Source organism: Schistocerca piceifrons, chromosome 4 (genome assembly GCF_021461385.2).
Source record: "Schistocerca piceifrons isolate TAMUIC-IGC-003096 chromosome 4, iqSchPice1.1, whole genome shotgun sequence".
In the NCBI taxonomy this organism is placed as follows: Eukaryota; Metazoa; Arthropoda; class Insecta; order Orthoptera; family Acrididae; genus Schistocerca; species Schistocerca piceifrons.
Window position 1 is genome coordinate 519,127,011 of NC_060141.1, and position 23,259 is coordinate 519,150,269.

The 23,259-nt window shown below is 44.4% G+C and overlaps 1 protein-coding gene across 3 annotated transcripts in view; it reads left to right on the forward strand.

The window, feature by feature from the left end:
• Positions 1-23,259, forward strand: part of LOC124794680 (uncharacterized protein ZK1073.1) — a 611,492-nt gene that overhangs the window by 443,607 nt on the left and 144,626 nt on the right. Inside the window, exon 1 of one of the 3 annotated variants that reach the window (XM_047258224.1) lies at positions 3,999-4,080. The exons of the other annotated variants lie outside the window; for them this stretch is intronic. Within the exon in view, the coding sequence (XP_047114180.1) occupies positions 4,060-4,080 (21 nt within the window). The 5' untranslated portion in view covers positions 3,999-4,059. Of the gene's footprint in view, positions 1-3,998; positions 4,081-23,259 lie in introns of those variants that run through there. 3 annotated transcript variants of the gene reach the window in all.

A 23,259-nucleotide genomic window follows, 5' to 3' on the forward strand; every position in this document is an offset into this window, starting at 1 on the left:
ACGGAAATATATAGAAATCAGTGATTATAATTACAGTTAATGAAGTAGAATGTTGAATAGTTTTATCACTTTAGGATCAAATTGAGTGCTTTAAGCAATTCTCACAAAGCGACAAAACAATTTTCCGCTGCATGAGCGGGTAAAGTGGCCACTTAGCTTTAAACTCAAAAATAAGGGATAAGGAACTGTTTTAACAGAGAACTAAACATATTTTATTGTGATACAGGTAAAATTTAAACGTGTTCCTGAAACCCTGTACAGAGCGTGAGCCTAGAGGGAACACAATTCGAACTTAGTCCACTGGTCTTCTGGCATTGAATTTGAACGTTTTCTTCGCTGTAGCTGCATCCACTATGTTCATCGTTGTCGTCAGGGAGAGTTCTTCTAGGGTTGTGGTTCCTGATTTTCGCAATTTTTTTCTACCCTTCTTCTCGTCGGATGCTTTCCGTTTTTGGTATAGGAAACGCTGCTATACATAGCCTTCAAAATGTTATCTGTAACGCAAGTGCGTTCGAAGCAAAGAGCTGTCATTGAGTTTCTTTTGGTGGAAAATCAGAACATCGCAGATATTCATAGGCGCTGGCAGAATGTCTACGGAGACCGGGCAGTGACCAAAACCACGGAGAGCGGGTGCGCGAGGCATCTGTCGTCATCACAACAATGTCGCGCAAAGCTGGTTGATCTCCCGCGTGCTGGCCGGTCACACACAGCTGCGAGTCCTGCAGTGTTGAAACGTGCGGACACTCTCATTTGAGGAGATCGATGGAACACAGTGAAACATTTCGCCGCTCAGCTAGATGTCTGTTGGTAATGTTGATACACTCGCCCACCAATTGGGGCACTCAAAGATTTGTGCCAGCCTGGTTCCTCATCGCCTAACAGAAGAGCATAAAGAGCAACGAAGAACTACCTGTGCGGATTTGCTTGCCCGTTACGGGGCTGATCGTGACAATTTTTTTTCGAACATTGCCAGGGGCGTGAAACATGGGTTCACCACCTCGAACCGGAAACAAAACTTCAATGCATGGAGTGGCTCCACAACATCTCTTCTCCGAAGAAAAAGTTCAGAGGCGCAGCCTCAGCAAGTGAAGTCATGGCGACGGCCTTCAAGGACTCTGGAGGGGCCCTCCCTCATGGTGCAACGATCAGCTCTGAAGTGTATTGCGCTACCTTCATGAAATTGAGTAAACGACTTCAGCGTGTTCATTGCCACGAAAATGAACTTCTCCATGACAACGCGAGGACACGCACAAGTCTGCGCACCTGATAGGAGCTCACAAAACTTCATTGGACTGTTCTTTCTCACCCACCCAGCAGCCCGAATCTCGCACATACTGACTTTGTTTGGCCCAATGAAGGATGCACTCTACTGGAAACGGTGTATGAATGATGGGGAGGTTATTGATGCAGAGTGGTACTATTCGGTCATTCGGGCCTTTCCGGTAAGATTGCGTCAGGCCATCGAATTGAACAGAGATTATGTTGAAAAATAGGGTTTTGTAGCCAAAAGAGTGGGGCATAATATGGTCTATCGGAATCCTGAATAAAACCGACCAGCTCTTTGAAGAAAAGATGTGTTGCATTACATACTGAACGCCCCTCGTAAAATCCACAACAATCATTATAACTCTGAGGATCGGCACAGCAGACAGATTAGGTTTCTCGGATTGACAGGGCCCTCCATGGAGAGTAAGCTGAGGCATAGCCCGAGTGACGCAGGCACCTCATAGCCCCTGCGCGAATTGCCATTTTGCCCGCCATGGTCACTTTTCCCGCCTGTCCCAAAGATGTAGGTTTGCAAGAGACACCTTATGTCACATGCAGTGAATACACTTTAATGTGGAGCACAGAGAGGAATCGTTAGCGTTAGGATTGCAACCGGAACAAGTCCCGCCCACTCATCCCCCCGGAACAAGTCCCGCCCACTCATCCCCCCCGGAACAAGTCCCGCCCACTCACCCCCGGTTTTCCCGGTCTTTGTTCGGCGCCTGGGCATCGTTTCAGTTGACCCACGTGGTTTACCGCGTTCGGCTGCACTTGGAGTGAATGTTGAATTAATATCTTGCTAGGTCTTAAATTTTGCCAGATGGTTAAAAGACACGTTACAAAAAACGTGCACGATTGGCATCAGCTGTGCCAGGTACTTCCACAGCAAACATAAGAGAAAACAATTTAGCACTTAATTCTTTAAATACGAGAAATCAGTATTCAGACGAATAGCCTATGAAGAAACACACTTCTGTGTGAGAAAAAGCACCCAAAGCTAAAACAGGAAAAACCTACCCTCAAAGAATAATTTGCTTGGAGGAAGAGGAACCACAGTATACTTGACACTTAAGTTTCGGAACTCAGACAGTACATGTGAAACAAGCAACAATGGTCACTATACTTCCAGAGCGCATCAAAATTACTTTGTTATTGCTAGATCGATCCAAGCTGTTTTTGCGTGTTATTCACTGAATAGTTTTGCTGAAAAGTTTTAGGGGTGGAAGAAGAACTAACACAGCATGAGGACGTTTTACAGCCGTCGACACTGCAGCATTAACTGCTCTGTGACAAACATACACATCATCATTATTATTGTTAAAAAATGGTTTGAATGAGCCGGCCGTGGTGGCCGAGCGGTTCTAGGCGTTAGCCGGCGCGGTAGCTCAGCGTGTTCGGTAAGAGGGTTAGCTGTAATAAAAAAAAAATTGAGCTGATCGATCAACAGCGAACTTCAAGGGATGTCATACGACGTCCGCCCCGAGTAGATGCAACGAACAACAGCGAACAAAATGAGATTAAAAAAAAGGCGCTTAATCCGGAACCGCGCTGCTGCTACGGTCGCAGGTTGGAATCCTGCCTTGGGCATGGATGTGTGTGCTGTGCTTAGGTTAGGTTTAAGTAGTCCTAAGTTTAGGGGACTGATAACCTCATATGGTAAGTGCTCAGAGCCATTTGAATTTTTGTTTGAATGACATTTAGGAAATTAATAAACCTTTTGGTTAAAAACAGACAGGACAAAGAATAACGACAGATTATTTTCCTGAGACGTTTGCAACAGCATATAGGACACTAATCACACAGAAATAGCCACAATTCTTTGTAACCGCTTTTATAATGCGCAGGTATGGCATTGGAAGAATTTACAAGTTAAAATTAACCAATTATCGCTGCAAATACTAACGAAATATGTCACATAAGCAAATATATTATTGCTTTCATTAGGCATTTCTACTTTACGGCATTCTTATATTCTTTACATTTCGTGAGCTACTATGAGGGCCTACATTAACAAAACAACTTTGACTTATTTCTATATAACGTTGATTTTAGACAACAGAGTTATTCGACTGCATCTGTGGCTTTACTACCGACATGACAGATTCAAGACCATTTTTTTCGCATTGTATGTTTGCTCTGCTGTTTTCCTCAAATAAACGTATTATAATAAGTGAGTTAGTTAATGAAAATTTGTCCTTATTGCCCTTAAAAAATACATCACGTTATTTTTTGTTTTCTATTACTGCCGATGCTTTCAATTCTCTATAACAATTTTTATTTCTTTAATAATGCAGACTCATATTATATTACTATCCAGAAAAACTTAAATTTCTTATCATTACTGAATTTCATCAGAGTGTTACATGTGCTGGACTGTGACGATAACAATTTTGATGTAGTTTTCAGATTGCGGAACAGGCGGCTGTTTTAGGGGAGGGCCTTACACTGTGGATAGGCATGGAGGGGGGTGAATGGGCGGGACTTGTTCCGGGTGAAATCCTAGCGCTAAGGGCACGTAGCACAGAGTAAAAGGGCTGCTGGCTAGCCGGACACCCCGAGGAACAGGCTTGCCACCTGTGGTGGCGCAAGCAGCCCACAAGCGCTCGAGGCGTCGCGGCGCTGTGCTGTGATGACACTCTTGCGTCCCCCCCCCCCCCCTCCCCCCGCCATGCACGGCCTGCTGGCCACACTCAACTGCAGCGGCGCGCTGGGCCGCCACAAATACCCGGCAGTGCCTCGCGCGCCGCCACACGACACGCACTGAACACCCAGAGGACGCCCGAGACGCCACCAATGGCCGACTTCTTCGTCAAGGCAAGTTCAGTGTCGCTCGCACCCCTTCGTCCGTGTCGACACCTACTTCCGGGAGCGCATAACAGGGACACTTTTTCTTCACATCCGCCCTAGGTTTCCGGCTCTACGGCTAAGAAAGCGTACCGGGATGTGGCTGTGCTACCCAGTCTTTTTAACCTGAAGTCTCTTTCCACGTAATGACATACGAGGCGAATGTGTCTTTTTTTGCGTTCGAAAGCGACGTACCTTTTTGTTTGCTTTCTTTTTCTTCTTTGAAGCTTCTGAAAATGAATCTTCCTGTAATTGCAACATTTCGGTAGCTCCTCAACCTTTCCTATCCGCCGCTGTCTGTTGCAGCATTAGGGGTTGACAATCATGTAGAATATTTTAAAGGACATCATGTTCGCCGTTGACTGTAGAAATTATTTATTTCACAACTGCATTGTCGGCCTTGGGCCGTTTGGAAGTGGTACTGCAAAAGCTAAAGTAATACAAAAATTAAGCAGAGTACTTGTGCATAAAAGAAACTACACAAACATATCATGTAGACAGAGGTATATTACAATAATGGTGAAAATAATACATCTCTTACATTTTGCTTCAATACATATTGTACTTCAAAATATTCCGGTCCGTATACCTGTCATCGTCAAGAATAGGCCTTTTCACTATAGAAATACAGTAAAATCAGACGAGTGGGAAGCTCTGTACATCGTGAAATGAGGTAAATTACATAAAATGTTATCAATGTTAACATTATTCAGCGGCTGGTCCCGGCGGAGGTTCGAGTCCTCCCTCGGGCATGGGTGTGTGTGTTTGTCCTTAGGATAATTTAGGTTAAGTAGTGTGTAAGCTTAGGGACTGATGACCTTAGCAGTTAAATCCCATAAGATTTCACACATATTTGAACATTTTTTTGAACATTATTCACGTAAATCACTACAAACCAATTAACATTGGTAACATGTCACACAATTGGCATCATTTCTCGATGTACAGGACTTCGCACACGTCTGATGTTACCGTATTTCTATTTTTGAGTGTGACATGTACACACTGACAGAGGATTTTAAAGTCTGACATGCGCAGAAGAAAAATGTAAATGATGAATTATTTTCACCATTTTTGTAATGTACCACTGTCTACATATATACGAGTGCACTCCGTGCTTCATTTTTGTATTCTTTTAGCTTTTGGAGTACCACTTGAAAATGGCTCAAAGGCCGAAATTGCAATTGTGAAAAAAATAATTTCAACAGTCAACGACGAATATGATGTCCTTTTAGAAAAAGTACGCTCGAGTTCTCTCTGTTTTACTAGACTGTACGACATATAGACCCTCCTTCCAGAAGCGAAGTAAACCAACCATAATATCGACCTACTCTGCGGATCCCTTGGTTTTTTCAGATATTTCCTTGTTTACATAATATGTTCTCCAGTGACTAAAGAACCTTTAAATTACTAAACACGGTATTTTTTCTCTTAACAACAAAAAGGAACTCACTGCTGATATGCTACATTGTTATTTATTTAACTAAGTTTTTCGGTTCCGTAGGCCGTCTTCAGGTGACAGTTGAATGTCGCATCCATACATAAAATGACGGATGACTTACAGAGATACAACTAATACAGATACAGATTGTTTACAAGGAATTATTACATTTTTACACTATGAAAGGTACCGTTACATTGCCAACAATTAGTTATGATAATTGTCATATTGCTGTATATTGCATTACTGAAAAGTTATTTAACGGAGGAAAAAAATGAAATTGTGTTTGGTTATTTAAAACTAAGCTAGCATTCTTAGTTAAAATGTTTATGGATTTCAAATTTAATACTTTCTCTTAAGGAAATCTGTTCTTTTCCTGATGGAAAGTGTAGAGCGGTGCTTGAATTAAATGTGATAGGAGATTATCAGAACCTCTTTGGAAAGGGAAGGAAGAGAGTTAAAGTTTAGCGTCCTGTCAATGCTGAGATCACCAGAGACGAAGTAGAAACTTGGCTTGGACAATAATGTGGTACAATTCGGTCACGTCCTTTTCAAAGAAACCAGTCCTCCATTAGCCTTAACCCTAGATTATTAAACCTCCTAAAATTAATGAACGCAGTTGGTACCAATTCGCGATTCCCGCCACTCTGGCTTTGTCCTTATAGGGAATAAAACAAGACGTTTGTATTTATTTTGTAAGTGACATACCACTGGAGGCCTTTTAAGTGTAATTAACTGGTACACAAATTATAATTTATGACTTCCTTTGAATAAAATATGGAGTAGTAAAATTTACGATTGTTTAGCAACAATGTAATATTTCCCCCCTTAAGTGTTCTAGGATAATCGATGTAGGGGATCTGGATGGCCGTAAAGGGATATGAACCCCAGCCCTCACGAATGCGAAGCCATTGGGTTAACCACTGCACCAACTTGCTCGAAGAAGCTACTTTGATCTTATTTGTATGGGCAGCATTAGCAGTAGTGTGTCTTGACAACATTAGCATGTAAGTCATCCTCGTTATTTACTACTTGTCGCCGTAGATGGTGTGCAAGAGCTGGGTTGTTTGTTGTTAGTCTCGTCATTCATGAATTCTTGATGTGTATCATGCGTATTTCTGGGCTGTCGTCCTAGGAGGGTAAATATATTTATGCTTTGGTTTAGCTGTTTGTCTGGGGAAGGACGTTAATATGTCCATCATATTCGTTCAGTAAGTATTCCGTATCCTCCTTGGAGTTGTGGTAGTCTTTATTGAGTTAATTTCTGCTGCTTTGTGTGCTATGTCGGAGAGTGTTATGCAGCGAAGCCGCAAAATGCTTCTGGATTAGCGTATAGTATTTTCCACCCGCATGCCGTTAAGTGGGCCAGCTACCTCACCAGCCTTCTCAGACGGACTGATCATCATAATCTACACTCCTGGAAATTGAAATAAGAACATCGTGAATTCATTGTCCCAGGAAGGGGAAACTTTATTGACACATTCCTGGGGTCAGATACATCACATGATCACACTGACAGAACCACAGGCACATAGACACAGGCAACAGAGCATGCACAATGTCGGCACTAGTACAGTGTATATCCACCTTTCGCAGCAATGCAGGCTGCTATTCTCCCATGGAGACGATCGTAGAGATGCTGGATGTAGTCCTGTGGAACGGCTTGCCATGCCATTTCCACCTGGCGCCTCAGTTGGACCACCGTTCGTGCTGGACCTGCAGACCGCGTGAGACGACGCTCCATCCAGTCCCAAACATGCTCAATCGGGGACAGATCCGGAGATCTTGCTGGCCAGGGTAGTTGACTTACACCTTCTAGAGCACGTTGGGTGGCACGGGATACATGCAGACGTGCATTGTCCTGTTGGAACAGCAAGTTCCCTTGCCGGTCTAGGAATGGTAGAACGATGGGTTCGATGACGGTTTGGATGTACCGTGCACTATTCAGTGTCCCCTCGACGATCACCAGTGGTGTACGGCCAGTGTAGGAGATCGCTCCCCACACCATGATGCCGGGTGTTGGCCCTGTGTGCCTCGGTCGTATGCAGTCCTGATTGTGGCGCTCACCTGCACGGCGCCAAACACGCATACGACCATCATTGGCACCAAGGCAGAAGCGACTCTCATCGCTGAAGACGACACGTCTCCATTCGTCCCTCCATTCACGCCTGTCGCGACACCACTGGAGGCGGGCTGCACGATGTTGGGGCGTGAGCGGAAGACGGCCTAACGGTGTGCGGGACCGCAGCCCAGCTTCATGGAGACGGTTGCGAATGGTCCTCGCCGATACCCCAGGAGCAACAGTGTCCCTAATTTGCTGGGAAGTGGCGGTGCGGTCCCCTACGGCACTGCGTAAGATCCTACGGTCTTGGCGTGCATCCGTGCGTCGCTGCGGTCCGGTCCCAGGTCGACGGGCACGTGCACCTTCCGCCGACCACTGGCGACAACATCGATGTACTGTGGAGACCTCACGCCCCACGTGTTGAGCAATTCGGCGGTACGTCCACCCGGCCTCCCGCATGCCCACTATACGCCCTCGCTCAAAGTCCGTCAACTGCACATACGGTTCACGTCCACGCTGTCGCGGCATGCTACCAGTGTTAAAGACTGCAATGGAGCTCCGTATGCCACTGCAAACTGGCTGACACTGACGGCGGCGGTGCACAAATGCTGCGCAGCTAGCGCCATTCGACGGCCAACACCGCGGTTCCTGGTGTGTCCGCTGTGCCGTGCGTGTGATCATTGCTTGTACAGCCCTCTCGCAGTGTCCGGAGCAAGTATGGTTGGTCTGACACACCGGTGTCAATGTGTTCTTTTTTCCATTTCCAGGAGTGTATAACACATTCCCTCACTCCATTAAATATTGCGGAGAAGTGTAAGAACACTGACGCGCAGTCTGTTGATCAGGAACTACCCTACCGGTTCTGCTCTCCAGCCAGTGCTGCGTATTATAATTATTTCACTACCGGGAACTGAGTTTTCTGTACTCGTTCGAGCAGCTCTATTTGTTCACATCGGTTCTCCAGGAGCGCGTGCTCTTTTATTCATGATGTTCTACTTTGCATTTGAAGGTAACGGTATTATTGATTTTCCACGCAGGATCTCTACGACTCATCATTAACATGTACTCTCCAATTTTCTTTGACATTTTGTGTCTTCTACACGTGTAATTAGGATCAGACAATTAGAATATCATTATGTTTACCGTATTTCTTTTACAGACGTCGTATACGTGTGATAAGCATAATAGATTACCAGGATCCTTTTAAATTACAGTGGGCGACTTTCTGTGGTTTCAAGAATAATCTGCATCCCTGATTACATACAGAGAGATTCTAATAGCCAACTCGTGCCCGTACATAGCTGTATAAGTTCACACGTCACTTCTTTCTCTTACATTGTCCGCCGAAAACATTGTAGAGTGTGCAACTGAATCTTCTTTGTCAGTACTGAAACCTACGCCTAATATTTTTAAAATTCCCTCGGTGCGTCATCATCTCACTGGGTAGCTGTGCGATTCAATTAGCTCATCAGCTCGTAGCCTTTACCCTAACGTGGTGAAGTGGTTGCATTCAATTGGTTTGTACCTGTTCTTACTTTATACTTTACGTTTGCACATTTAATTAATTTCCATCTTTTTCTTATACACAGTTACGTGCTTAAGACCTAACGGAACTTATTTTTCGCAAAGCATTGTGGTGTCTTTGATGTTGACAGTAATGTACGCTTTATTTTTAAATTTCGTTCGACTCCCTATCAATGGTTTACTGAAGCTCATCTGCTACGGTATTCCTTTCGAATAATTTTTTACACGTATTCTTCCACTGGACAAGTCATGTTAACGGAAGGTTGTCTTGTTTGTTTCCTACACAATCTTTCATATAAACCTTTCTCAAGGGTCCTTTCTAAGTCTTTGTACATCAACAAGTAGTCTTTTTTTAACTGAAGAAAATAGTCGTTTCTTCGTCTGTTATTGTGATCTTAGACAAAGTAAATCACGAACTTCTGTGGTGTCATTCTATGACGACGATGGAGACATAACTAGGTGAATAATAAACAAAAGTTTATACGTTTTATGCGGTACGTTTTTCTGCCCAAATCATGGATTGAAAGAGTAGGTAAATCGATGAAACACATTTTTGAAAGCAATCAGCGGGCAAGTCAAGATATCAGTTTTCATCCTGCGAAAATATAGTTTTTTAATTGGCTCCGATTGTCCTCTATCGAGCTTTCACCCAAGCCCAAACTGTAAGGTTCAGCCCAACTTACCGTACAAACTACGTTCTTTATGTATCTAGAGAGTACATTTCATTTGTACAAATGAAATATACGTTTATACACTACACACTGCATTTGCATCATTTGACGCATCATCCATACAACGTATAAACAGTAACGGAACAATGAAAACCCCCGCCTATACCGACACTTACGGAAGGACTGAAACCCGCGATCTCCACTTTACGAGACAGCGAAACTATCCTCTAACCACAGAGGCCGGTAGTTACTCACTTTTACGACAGCAAGAGAAGTCTTTTTCTCAGACATCATTGATGCCAGATCGGCGAGTGCCGTAGCTCCAGGAGGTCGGTGTTCAGCGTTGACGCTCACGACAATACCATTGAAGCTAGTGGTTTTTCAGGATACCGAGTCATTGATGTGATGGATGTTAGCCAGTGACAACTGCAAGTATCAAGAGGTGTTTACAGCCAGACGTGATCGCTACCTGTTGCTCACAACCCGCAGCGTAATACCTGGTAGAATGCAACAGTGCAACCATCGAAACTGTGCGCAGATACTCCGGTGAAGATGGACGCGAATGAAGTCTGTATACAGGTAGCCTGAGTCACTTAATCAAGAAATCATTGATCAGAATGCTACGGGGCGAATAAACGTTTTTGATTAGGGCACTTAGAATGAAGTCGTCACCAGTATTACACTTTCGTGCACATTTATCTCTTCCTAGGGGCATCTTTTGTGTATTCTTTTTGATGAAACTTAGAGTAGTATAAGTAGTCAACCTGGCAAACAAGAAATATGTACACGATGATTCAGCTGTCTTTTTATGCAGCCCGCAATTCTGTATCTGGCCTTCGAAAATCCCGCACGAGATTTTCATATTCTCTCGCTTTCTACGCGCAAACTATGAGTCCTACAGAAAAAATGAACAGGACCCTTTTTGTAGGAAATTTATTGTAGTTAAATTTTGCACTGGGATACGTTTTCTCTGGAGGAAACGGTCTTCGAGTTATTCAAGAAAAACGTACAGAAGTGACCTTTAAACGCGCTTTCCACCCCACATTCATCCGTCACCAATCAGGATTTCTAGTATGTTGTTCGTGGCACTCCTCCTGTCAGAGTACAAAAATTTACGACTGCACGAACTATTCCTGATATTCAATCTTTTTTGGTCTCTATCGATTGGCTGTTACGCTACCAGAACATTTGGATATTTCGTTAACATTATTAATTTAAACGTGTAAGTGAGGATATTGTAAACGTTAGGCCTGACGAATACAACGGTGTAATTCTTTATTTTATGCTGATAAAATTCACAAAACTGTTTCGTAAAATTTATACAGAAGGCAAGTTTACAATCTGTAAGTGCTCTATCACGCTGATGACCTAATAAAGCAAGTCAATGAAGACCAAGAAAAGGTCGAATCTGCGAAATAATTCGTGCAGTCGCAAATTTTTATAAAGTGGTAGGAGGGGCTGCCATGAACAGCCTATTGTAAATCCTGACCGGTGTGGGGTGAGTTTGGCAGTGGGAGTGTGTTTCAAGGTCACTTTTCTATGTTTTTCGTGAATAACTCGAAAACTACGGTCTCTTGTGAAAACGTACTTCAGTATAAAATTTAACTACATTAAATTTCCTACAAAAAAGTTATGTTCATTTTTTCTCTAGGACTAGTAGCGTACGACAAGCGAAATAATATGAAAATCTCGCAAGCGGATTTTGAAGGCCAAATGTAACATTGCAGTTTGCATAAACCAATATCGGGAGGGGCAGCTCAGTCACACTGTGTAACCGCCACTAATAGAGGTCGTTTTTGTTATTTAGACGTGTTATCGTCTTTCCTGCCGTACTTCCCTCCCTCTTCCTATATTGACGCTATGGGTGTCTTACACCCACCATATTTTTCCAAATAATAAATAAAATGTACACTCCTGGAAATGGAAAAAAGAACACATTGACCCCGGTGTGTCAGACCCACCATACTTGCTCCGGACACTGCGAGAGGGCTGTACAAGCAATGATCACACGCACGGCACAGCGGACACACCAGGAACCGCGGTGTTGGCCGTCGAATGGCGCTAGCTGCGCAGCATTTGTGCACCGCCGCCGTCAGTGTCAGCCAGTTTGCCGTGGCATATGGAGCTCCATCGCAGTCTTTAACACTGGTAGCATGCCGCGACAGCGTGGACCTGAACCGTAAGTGCAGTTGACGGACTTTGAGCGAGGGCGTATAGTGGGCATGCGGGGGGCCGGGTGGACGCACCGCCGAATTGCTCAACACGTGGGGCGTGAGGTCTCCACAGTACATCGATGTTGTCGCCAGTGGTCGGCGGAAGGTGCACGTGCCCGTCGACCTGGGACCGGACCGCAGCGACGCACGGATGCACGCCAAGACCGTAGGATCCTACGCAGTGCCGTAGGGGACCGCACCGCCACTTCCCAGCAAATTAGGGACACTGTTGCTCCTGGGGTATCGGCGAAGACCATTCGCAACCGTCTCCATGAAGCTGGGCTACGGTCCCGCACACCGTTAGGCCGTCTTCCGCTCACGCCCCAACATCGTGCAGCCCGCCTCCAGTGGTGTCGCGACAGGCGTGAATGGAGGGACGAATGGAGACGTGTCGTCTTCAGCGATGAGAGTCGATTCTGCCTTGGTGCCAATGATGGTCGTATGCGTGTTTGGCGCCGTGCAGGTGAGCGCCACAATCAGGACTGCATACGACCGAGGCACACAGGGCCAACACCCGGCATCATGGTGTGGGGAGCGATCTCCTACACTGGCCGTACACCACTGGTGATCGTCGAGGGGACACTGAATAGTGCACGGTACATCCAAACCGTCATCGAACCCATCGTTCTACCATTCCTAGACCGGCAAGGGAACTTGCTGTTCCAACAGGACAATGCACGTCCGCATGTATCCTGTGCCACCCAACGTGCTCTAGAAGGTGTAAGTCAACTACCCTGGCCAGCAAGATCTCCGGATCTGTCCCCCATTGAGCATGTTTGGGACTGGATGAAGTGTCGTCTCACGCAGTCTGCACGTCCAGCACGAACGGTGGTCCAACTGAGGCGCCAGGTGGAAATGGCATGGCAAGCCGTTCCACAGGACTACATCCAGAGTCTCTACGATCGTCTCCATGGGAGAATAGCAGCCTGCATTGCTGCGAAAGGTGGATATACACTGTACTAGTGCCGACATTGTGCATGCTCTGTTGCCTGTGTCTATGTGCCTGTGGTTCTGTCAGTGTGATAATGTGATGTATCTGACCCCAGGAATGTGTCAATAAAGTTTCCCCTTCCTGGGACAATGAATTCACGGTGTTCTTATTTCAATTTCCAGGAGTGTATTTTAAGTTTGACTAAAATGCCTCCCGGCGGCAGAGCTATTTTTTAAATGTCACTCGCCATAGAACACACGCACGCACACACCGCACACACACACACACACACACACACACACACACACACACACACACACACGCCCACGCGCGCGTGGGCGGGCGCGCGCGCTCATTCTTCTTCTCCTACACTTGCTTTACTCCCACAGTAATTTTTCTAGATACTGAGTAAAATATGTACCAGTATTTGTTGAAACACCGCTAACTATACCAGTAAAAAGACAGACAGGCATCGGTGAATTAACGTCTTTTTGGTACTTATTAGTGAACACTAGATCCCTTTATGAGGTATTAGCCTGTTGCGGTGTTCAGTCCGAGGACTGGCTTGCTGCAACTTCTCATGCTGCTTTATCCGGTGGGAGCCTATTCACCTCTGAGTAACTACTGCAACCTACGTCTGTTTCAACCTATCCACCGCATTCATCTCGTAGTCTCCCTCCACAATTTTATCCCCCCACCCCACCCTCGCTACACTCAATAACCAAACTGGCAATTCCTTGATGCCTCAGGATGGGTCCCACTAATTGATCTCTTCTTTAACTCAAGATGTTTCATATGTTTCTTTTTCCCGAAATTCAATCCAGTATCTCTTCATTAGTTATTCGATCTGTACATCAACGTTCAGCATCCTTCTGTAGTACCTCTATTATTCTTTTCTTAGTTGCTTATCTTTCAAGTTTGATTTCATTCTAGGATACACTCCAGGCAAATACCTGACAGGGCAGGAGCAGAGGCTGTTGTGGGCTTCCAGGTGGTCGAAATAAATACAGATGTTTTGCCTCAAATGTACCCATTAGAGTTTATTCAACCAAGATTACGACTGGGGGGTAGATGTGGCACTGGGGGCTCACCCCCCTGCTCGAAAGAGTAGTCGTCGAAAGGGTAGTTCTGACTGAGAATCCGGAATAGGCACAGGAGAGCGGAAGAAGCACGTGTTAGCTAGTCGAGGGCCGTAAAGCAAGAGAGAAAAGCTACCCACTCTGTTTCCTGGTGCGACCGCGTCTCAGTAACCACGTGAGTCTTCTACGCATCCTTTTTGGCCGAGAATCGTGAACAAGGTCCACTTTAAGGCTTCCCTTCTTCAGCAATTCTACCGTTGGAACAATAATAGCTCAGCAACACTTGCTGAAATCGTGGGCCTGCTGTAACCTGTCTCTGCAGGTTCTTACCTGTCAACAAGAACTGGAAACCTTTCAAGGAAATAAACTGGTCTCAATAAAAATCTTAAAAAAGTTACACTTTCTGCCTCTTCCAGTTCAGTTGCTGTTCCAAGTATTTTGCCTTCTCTGACAGAATTACAATATCATCGGCAAACCTAAAAAGTTTCTAATTCTTCACCCTGTGCTCAACCCCTTATCCAAATTTCTAGTTGGTGTACTTCACAGCTTGTTCAATGTAAAGACTGAATAACATCGGGAATAGGTAACAACCCTGCCTCTTTTCTTTCTCAAGCACTGCTTCCCTTTCATGCCCCTTGACTCTTAGAATTGCGGTCTGGTTTTTGTACAAGTTGTAAATAATCTCTCGCTGCCTGTGTTTTATCCCTGTTACATTCAAAATCTCAAAGATGTAGTCCAGTCGACACTGTTGAAAGCTTTCTCTAACTCCACAGGTGCTATAAATGTAGGTTGGTCTTCCTTCAACCTGTCTTCTAGGATAGGCCGTAGTGTCAGTATTGCCTTTCGTATTTCTACGTTCCTCCGTATTCCAAACTACCTTTCCCCGAGGTCGGCTTCTACCATGTTTTCCTTTTTTTTGTAAATAATTGGTGGCAGTATTTTGCAATCGTGAATTATTAAACTAATGATTTGGTAGAATTCGCACATGCCAGCACCTGCTTCTTGAAGTCTGAGAGTATTTCGCCTGTCTCATATGTCTGTATCGTCTGTCTGTTTAGGTAAATAGTCAGCATGTCTGATTGCTGTGCGAAGGACGGGGTTCAATTCGCAGTATGTCAGAGTTGGTGGGAGGACAGGAACGGGTTGGAGAGAGCCTCGTGATGCTGATTGCGTAAACAGTAGCGGCGCCGTGGTTTGGGAAGCTGTCAACGGCCGGGAGAGCAGCGTGCTGACACCTGCCCCTCACATAACACACCCGAAAGACGCCTCTGGCAGAGGATAACACGGCAGTTCGTTGGTAATGAATGGCCCGACAGGGCCAGTAGACGGAAATTTAACTTTTGTATGTCTGTATTTCCCTACAGATAAGTACGCTCAAAAGAGGAAAAAAAGGCGCACCACTAAGGAGTTATGCAAATTGGCTCAAGTATCGGTAGAAAATGCAAAATTAAAAACTTAGTCGGCCGATGGACGTGTGACGCTGTAACATAATTTCACCAGGCAGCTGGCAATGGTAGTAAACAGGGATCATATCGATACCAGTGCATAAAGTCTCTCCGAATGTCATGCCTTGTACTCTGTTCGATAGTAACTATGCCTAGCAGCACAGGCGCAAGAACAGTATACGCAGATGTCAGCGTTTGAGAGAGGACGTGTAGTCGGGCTAAAAGAAGCTGTTAGGAGTAATCGGCTAATCGCTCGACATTTGAATGTTCGACAGTGTTGGAAGGAATGGGTGAACCGCGGCCGAACACAGCGGCAAGAAGGAAGCGGTCGACATATAGAGATGACAGAACGTGGGGACCGAGCAGTCGCCGCCTGGAATTTTAAGAATTGTCTTCACTGATTAGTCCCGCTTCGAACTGAAACCCGATGAACAGTGAAGGCGTAGATTTTTGGACAACATGGTTTTGGAGATGAAGCAGCGATGAGTATGATTAATCAATTATTCAAAAACAGTCTTAATCGCATTTATTTTTATTATACCGCCAACCAGGTTCAACCCGACGTAGGGGTCATCTTCTGGGCGTTTACATCACTGGTCGACTGCTGGTGGTGTCACTCCTGTCTACATAACGGCAGGAGTGACACCACCAGCAGTCGACCAATGGTGTAAACGCCCAGAAGATGACCCCTACGTCGGGTTGAAACCGGTTGGCGGTATTATAACAATAAATGAATAATTGATTAGTGAAGGCGTGTCTGGAGGCGGCCCGGGCATCAGTGACATACCAACATGAGTGTGGAGCGCCATACTGCGCGAGAACCAGTAGTGATGGTCTGGGATGCCAATCATTTCATAGTAGGACCCCTTTGATTTTCTTACGGGACACCCATACAGCACAGGGTACCTCAACGATATTCTATGCCGCATTTTGTTGCCCTTCATGACAAGCCATCCTGGGCTTACGTTTCAGCAAGATAATATCCGCCCGTATACGCCCCAATTAATAACGTTTGGAGCATTATGGGCAGGACAGTCTACCTAGCTCGTGATTTTGATGATCTAACGCGCCAACTCGACAGAATTTGGCACTTTATCCCTCAGGAGGATATCCAACAAATCTATCTAGCAATGCCACGCCGTATAACTGCTTGCATAAGAGCCAGAGAGATGACCAACATGTTGTTGACTTGCTCAGTCTGTTAAGCTCTTTCTCTTGGATAAATCATTCAATTTTTTTTGAAATTGTAAATGCTTGTTTGTGTGTAAATTTACATCACATTTATCGATTTCTGCCCTATTTGGGTAATTCCTCCGAGGTGTGCCGTTTTCTTCCCCTCCTTACAGTTTATTAACAGGCTTTCATAATTTTCTGAATTTTTTTTTTACATGTCCAGTGAAGGCAATGAACATTCGGACGTATAATTTGAATACGCAGCTGGGCGTTTTCTTCAATGAACAAGGCTTTCTTCGTTTCAGTTTTGCTACCGTGAGTTCGTACGTGAAATCTCCAATATTCTATAGCATTTCGCGCCATCTTAGTTCACAATGACTGAAACTTGGTTCCGAATGATCGGGCCGGTTTACAAATCGCGCTGCTCCCGAGAATGGTCCACTGAGTTGGCCGTTGCGCCACTTTGGTCGGCGCCAACTCCGAAGGCGAGAGTTGCGCAAGTGCTGCCTAGTCTTAAAGGGGAAGCTCGCAAAGAATGCTTCATATTCTTCTGCCGCTGGAATATTTTGCGTGATAAGAATGTGACTGGATGCCGACGCTGTAAACGTTGTATTGGGTTGTATGAGTCTGCACATTTCCTGCCTTCCCATCCGCGAAAAGACTTCACCCGTTACGTAACACTACGCTTGTTAGAACACGTCGCACTTTCTATAAATACGCCACACAAACTACCGCCGATTTTAAACTCCATTTTCATGGCTTCAGATGCCCGCGAAGGGAAACGCTCCATCGAACCCCCCTCAGATTTGGAGGTAAGATGGCTCAGTGGTCCAAAAATAGTTGACGCTTTTTTTCCTAGGGAAACATAATAGCGGATTGTACCGAAGAATTTATTTTACGAAGTAATTTATGAATAAAATGATAGCTTTCCTGTGCTATATATTCATAAACAGATATTAAGATAAATAATGTTCATGAAATGTATTCGCAGTTGCCAATACGAACAACAATCAATGGAAGAAAAGTGGAAATGACTGTATGGCATTGTTGGCCGGGAGGCCCCATCCGGGGAAGTTCGGCCCCCAAGTGCAAGTCTTATTGCATTCGACGCCACATTGGGCGACTTGCGTGCCGGTGTTGACGATGAAATGATGATGAGGACAACACAACACCCCGTCCACGAGCGTAGAAAATCTACAGCCCGGCCGGGAATCGGACCCGGGCCCGCTTGCATGGGAGGCGAGCACGTTACCACGCAGCTAACCAGGCGGACTGTGCGGATTGTGTAAGGGAATGACGTCGAATGAAAATTTGTGTCGGACTGGGTCTCGAACTCGTATTTCCCTGTTTACGCTAGCGACTGCCTTGACCACATTGGCTATCCGTGCACGATTCAAGGCCAGAGCCAAATTTTCAAATGTCGTAGTTCCTGCGTCACTTCTTGTACTCGCACATTCCCGTCCAGGGGCGACATTGTAACTGAAAGTCGCTGCCTGGTATAAGCGGATAAATACGATATTGCAGTGCCTGTGGTGTTAAGAACAACGATGAAATGTTCCTTAGAGATGTATGCATGTCCGAAGGAACTTCGCAACGTTCTCCTTAACTCCGCAGGCACTGCAATATCATAAATAATGTTTAGATTGTTCGCAGTTTAGCTGACGAATACACACAAAAAAGAATCATGACGCCATCTTGTTGCGATCAATGTTGTACCATGTTGTATCACAATTCGGTACGCACAAGATGAGCAAGATATCCGCCTGGCCCTCTCCCACGATTGGCATACTTAAATAAATTTAAGCCCAAATGGGACAAATGTCAACTTCTTCACTGAAGAGTCTAGGAGTAACTATAGAATGAAAATCTGAATTTAAGTTAAAATGAACAGTCGAGGTCCCATCGGATTAGGGAAGGATGGGGAAGGAAGTCGGCCGTGCCCTTTCAAAGGAACCATCCCGGCATTTGCATGAAGCGATTTAGGGAAATCACGCAAAACCTAAAGCAGGATGTCCAGAGGCGGATTTGAACCGTCGTCTTCCCGAATGCGAGTCCAGTGTGCTAACCACTGCGCCACCTGGCTCGGTGTGTCCTGGAGTAACGTACGTTTGCAGCAGAGAGGTGTAAGGTAGGAACCTATACTGACAGCTGATTATGCACAACTACTCTATTAGCAGCCGAAAGGAAGTGGCTTTCGAATGGGGACCGCAAACTTTTGATGACAAGGCGACAAGCCAACCGGATCCTCCACCGGAAAACACGTCTGGTGTGTCATATACGGCATTGGTGACAGTACATGTGTCATTTGATACGAATCTCTTACGGGAGCACCTAGCTTGTACGACTGGTAAGTGACTGAGATATGCCTCCTTGCCCCATATAGGTGTTTGTATGAATGTGAATGTGATTACTCCCAAGGAAATGATGAAAGCATAATAGTCACATAAGCTGCAACAAATGAACACTATAGTTTTACAGTCACACAATTTCTCTGTGCTGTGTCAACACATATTTTCTGAACGTTATTGAAGTTAGGTTCCGTTTTGAAAGTCTTGACTCTTGAATTCCTTCGTTGTAACATAGTTCACACCTGCTTATTAGTTGTTTTCATTTCTGTGAGACGTCTATGTAGTATCACAGTTCGTAGTAATTGACGGAAAGTCATCGAGTAAAACAAAAGTGATTTCTGGCGTTCCCCAAGGTAGTGTTATAGGCCCTTTGCTGTTCCTTATCTATATAAAAATTTGGGAGACAATCTGAGCAGCCGTCTTCGAATTGACCCTGAATAACGGAAAGTGTGAGGTCATCCACATGAGTGCTAAAAGGAACTCGTTAAACTTCGGTTACACGATAAATGAGTCTAATTTAAAAGCCGTAAATTCAACTAAATACCGAGGTATTACAATTAGGAGCAACTTAAATTGGAAGGAACACATAGAAAATGTTGTGCAGAAGGCTAACCAAAGACTGCGTTTTATTGGGAGGACACTTAGAAAATGTAACAGACCTACTAAGGAGACTGCCTATAATGCGCTTGTCCGTCCTCTTTTAGAATACTGCTGCGCGGTGTGGAATCCTTACCATATAGGACTGACGGGGTGCATCGATAAAGTTCAAACAAAGGCAGCACGTTTTGTATTATCGCGAAATATGGGAGAGAGTGTTACAGAAATGATACAGGATTGGGGTTGGAAATCGTTACAACAAAGGCGTTTTTCGTTGCGACGGAATCTTCTCACGAAATTCCAATCACCAACTTTCTCCTCCGAATGCGAAAATATTTTGTTGACACCGACCTACATATGGAGGAACGATCACCACGATAAAATAAGGGAAATCAGAGCTCGTACGGAAAGATATAGGTGTTCGTTCTTTCCGCGCGCTATACGAGATTGGAATAATAGAGAATTGTGAAGGTGGTTCGATGAACCCTCTGCCAGGCACTTAAATGTGATTTGCAGAGCTCTATCCATGTAGATGTAGATATCTCGCCTACTCTCACTATTCATTACATTTACTCGCGACGGTAACATATTCTTACCACATGACTCATATTCTATAACCAATGTATATGGTATGACAACTGCCAAGACTACAGAAAAAGAACAAATATTACAGTGACCGGACGGACAATTCATAACGTTTGAAAAAGTTAATGGCACGTGGGAGTTGTGAACATGGCTCACCCGCTTGGCAGTTCAACACCATGACCACTTACCCAAGACGCTGTTGCTGTTTCAGGCTGCTTTTAACTGCTGATCTTTTTCTTGGATCTTTCACAGTTTCTATTTTTCTTTCTTTTTTTCACAGTCCAGTACACATTCTCCCTATTTTTATGCTTGATATGTGTTCAGTTTATGACGGGCTAGCCACTGAGCCATCTTGCCTCCAAATCTGAGGGGGGTTCGATGGGGCGTTTCCCTTGTCAGTTGTTATCGTGAAAAGCAGCGCATCCTGTGAAGAGCATCGATGCGAATTAACAGGAAGAATCCTCCGATGATGCTACGCGTTTGGATTGTTCTATGGTACGATCTCGAATCACCATCCACAGTGTTATACCAGCCTTGTCAAAAATTGCGTCGTACGGATCCTGTGCTACAAAGCCCCAGTTGCTACAAAGTACCCACCTCCGTACCCAGGGAAGGCGTAAGAAGCATCACAGACATCTTCCAAACGTTTAGAGCCTCGGATTGAAGGCCTCCGATTTACGTTAATCCAAAACGCAAAATTTGCAGATATTTCTGTGTCTGCTACATAGAAATGAGCTGCCTAGGAGAGAACTCATGAAGACAATCAACAGCAAGGGTGTTATCAACAATTATTTCAACGCGCTCCTAAGCATTCTATGGCAGTCAAATATCCTCACACAAATTGGTCACAAGTTTGGAAAAAATCCAAGTGATGCTTTGACGCACAAATATTGGAGCTATTGCGTGGAGACCATTACCATAAATTACCCAACTCTTGCTTCTTTTTTTTTTCTCTTGAGGTATTAGACAAAAATGCCTGTTACGGTACCCTTCTTTGCCGGGGCTTTCCTTTAACTGTTCTTCCTTGACATCTGTAATTTCCGTCTTTTAACGGACTGTCTCACCTGCTATTAGTTCTAGGCGTTCCTTCCATTTCGTTTTATAATCTAGAATTTTTAATAGTTTGAACTAAAAAATTTTAATTACTCTCTGATATCTTGATTCCTTAGTCTGTCTTTTGCTGTGCATGGCTGGATTCGGCGTTCTTGCCTTTGTAGATCACCCTTCTTTCGCTTCTATAGGACAGTAAGGGGACCGCAACAGTTTTGTAAAATTCAATGTGAATATCTGTCTCTTGCTAAGAAATATGAAAACAAACTAACCACCCTCATTTGGAATGGGGTGACGAGAAAAACACCATAATTAAGATAAACGTCGACCAACGGAAGAAGAGTGCGACTGGCTGTTAACAACAAGAAAAGGAAGCATGAATGGTGGACGGATGAATGTGAGAATTCAGTCGAGATCCGGAAGAAAGCATGGATGAAATGGCAATCCTGTAAAAAGCAAGAAGACTGGTCGAACATCCAGAATGCGAGAAAAATTGCTGGCAAAACGATCAGAAATGCCAAGAGAAGTAGATGGAATGAGAAACTTGAAGAAGCAAACACAGCCTTCAAGAAACACAAATCACGGATCTTTTTCAAAGAAATGAAGAGCAGAATTAAAGGCTTCGAGGCAAAAGAACCCTTCGTAATATGACAAGATAGCCCAATAAAAATAGGCGAGAAAGAGGTGTGCGAGAAAATGGCTAGGTATTTTAGGGGTTTGCTGAATGCAGAAGCACCGACAGTAAAGTGGACACAATTACGCTTTAAGGACGAAAGTCTAGACAATGCACCCACCAGGGCAGAAGTAGCAGGGGCAATTAAAAATCTCAAAAACTACAAGGCATCAGGCATAGATGGTATCTGTGCTGAAGAGATCAAGTGGGGTGGGCCTGTAATAGAAAAAATGGCTCTGAGCACTATGGGACTTAACATATGAGGTCATCAGTCCCTTAGAACTTAGAACTACTTAAACCTAACTAACCTAAGGACATCACACACATCCATGCCCGAGACAGGATTAAAACCTGCTACCGTAGCGGTCGCGCGGTTCCAGACTGAAGCGCCTAGAACTGCTCGGCCACACCGGCCGGCCCAGAAATAGAAAGAAGTATGTACAAAATAATAATGGATATATAGAGAAACAGGAAAATACCCATAGACTGGAAAGAAGCCATTATAATACCACTGCACAAGACAGGGGGCGAGAAAGTACTGGATAACTACAGAGGCATCTATGTCTTAAACATAGGGTACAAGGTTTTGTCGAGAATCTTGCTGAACAGTGTTGAAGAACAACTGTGGCCGACAATAGGAGAGTACCACGGCTTTAAATAAGAGAGGAACTGTACACAATACATATTTGGAATAAAAAGGATAACAGAACACAGACACAGGAAAGGAAAAAAAAAATGACTTTTTGGGCTTTCAAAAGGCCTACGATTCAGTTGAGAGAAGTACTCGGCTTGATGTGTTACAGGATAGAGGACTGGATCCTATAACAAATGCAATAATAAAGGAAACGTTAAGCGACACTACTGCTAGGATCAGGCATCGCAGTACGCTGTCAGAAAGCTTCGAAATAAAAACAGGAGTTCGGCAAGGGGATGGGCTGTCTACCAATTTTATTTAACCTGGTTTTGGACGAAGTAGTGAGACAGTGGAGACAACTTATAGATATGAAGTAGTACCTGTAAAAAATAAAAAATAAAAGATGAAAAAAATAAACAAAAAATTAAGTAATTATTTTATGTAAAGAAAACTTATTTTTAAGTGACACGTTCCACATCATTACGAAATGTCGTTTTTGTGATCTATGGAACAAGGATTAATGTATGTATGTGTGTACTAAATAGTAACATGAAGATCAAAGGCGTGCAAGTAGGGTACAAGGTCGAGCATAGTGGAACAGTGGACTGCATGGCATTCGCAGATGACATGGCACTCTTAAATGAGACAGAAGAAGAGACAAAGACAGCACCAAACAATCTAGCCAGAACAGCAGAAAAGATCGGACTGAAGATTGCATATAAG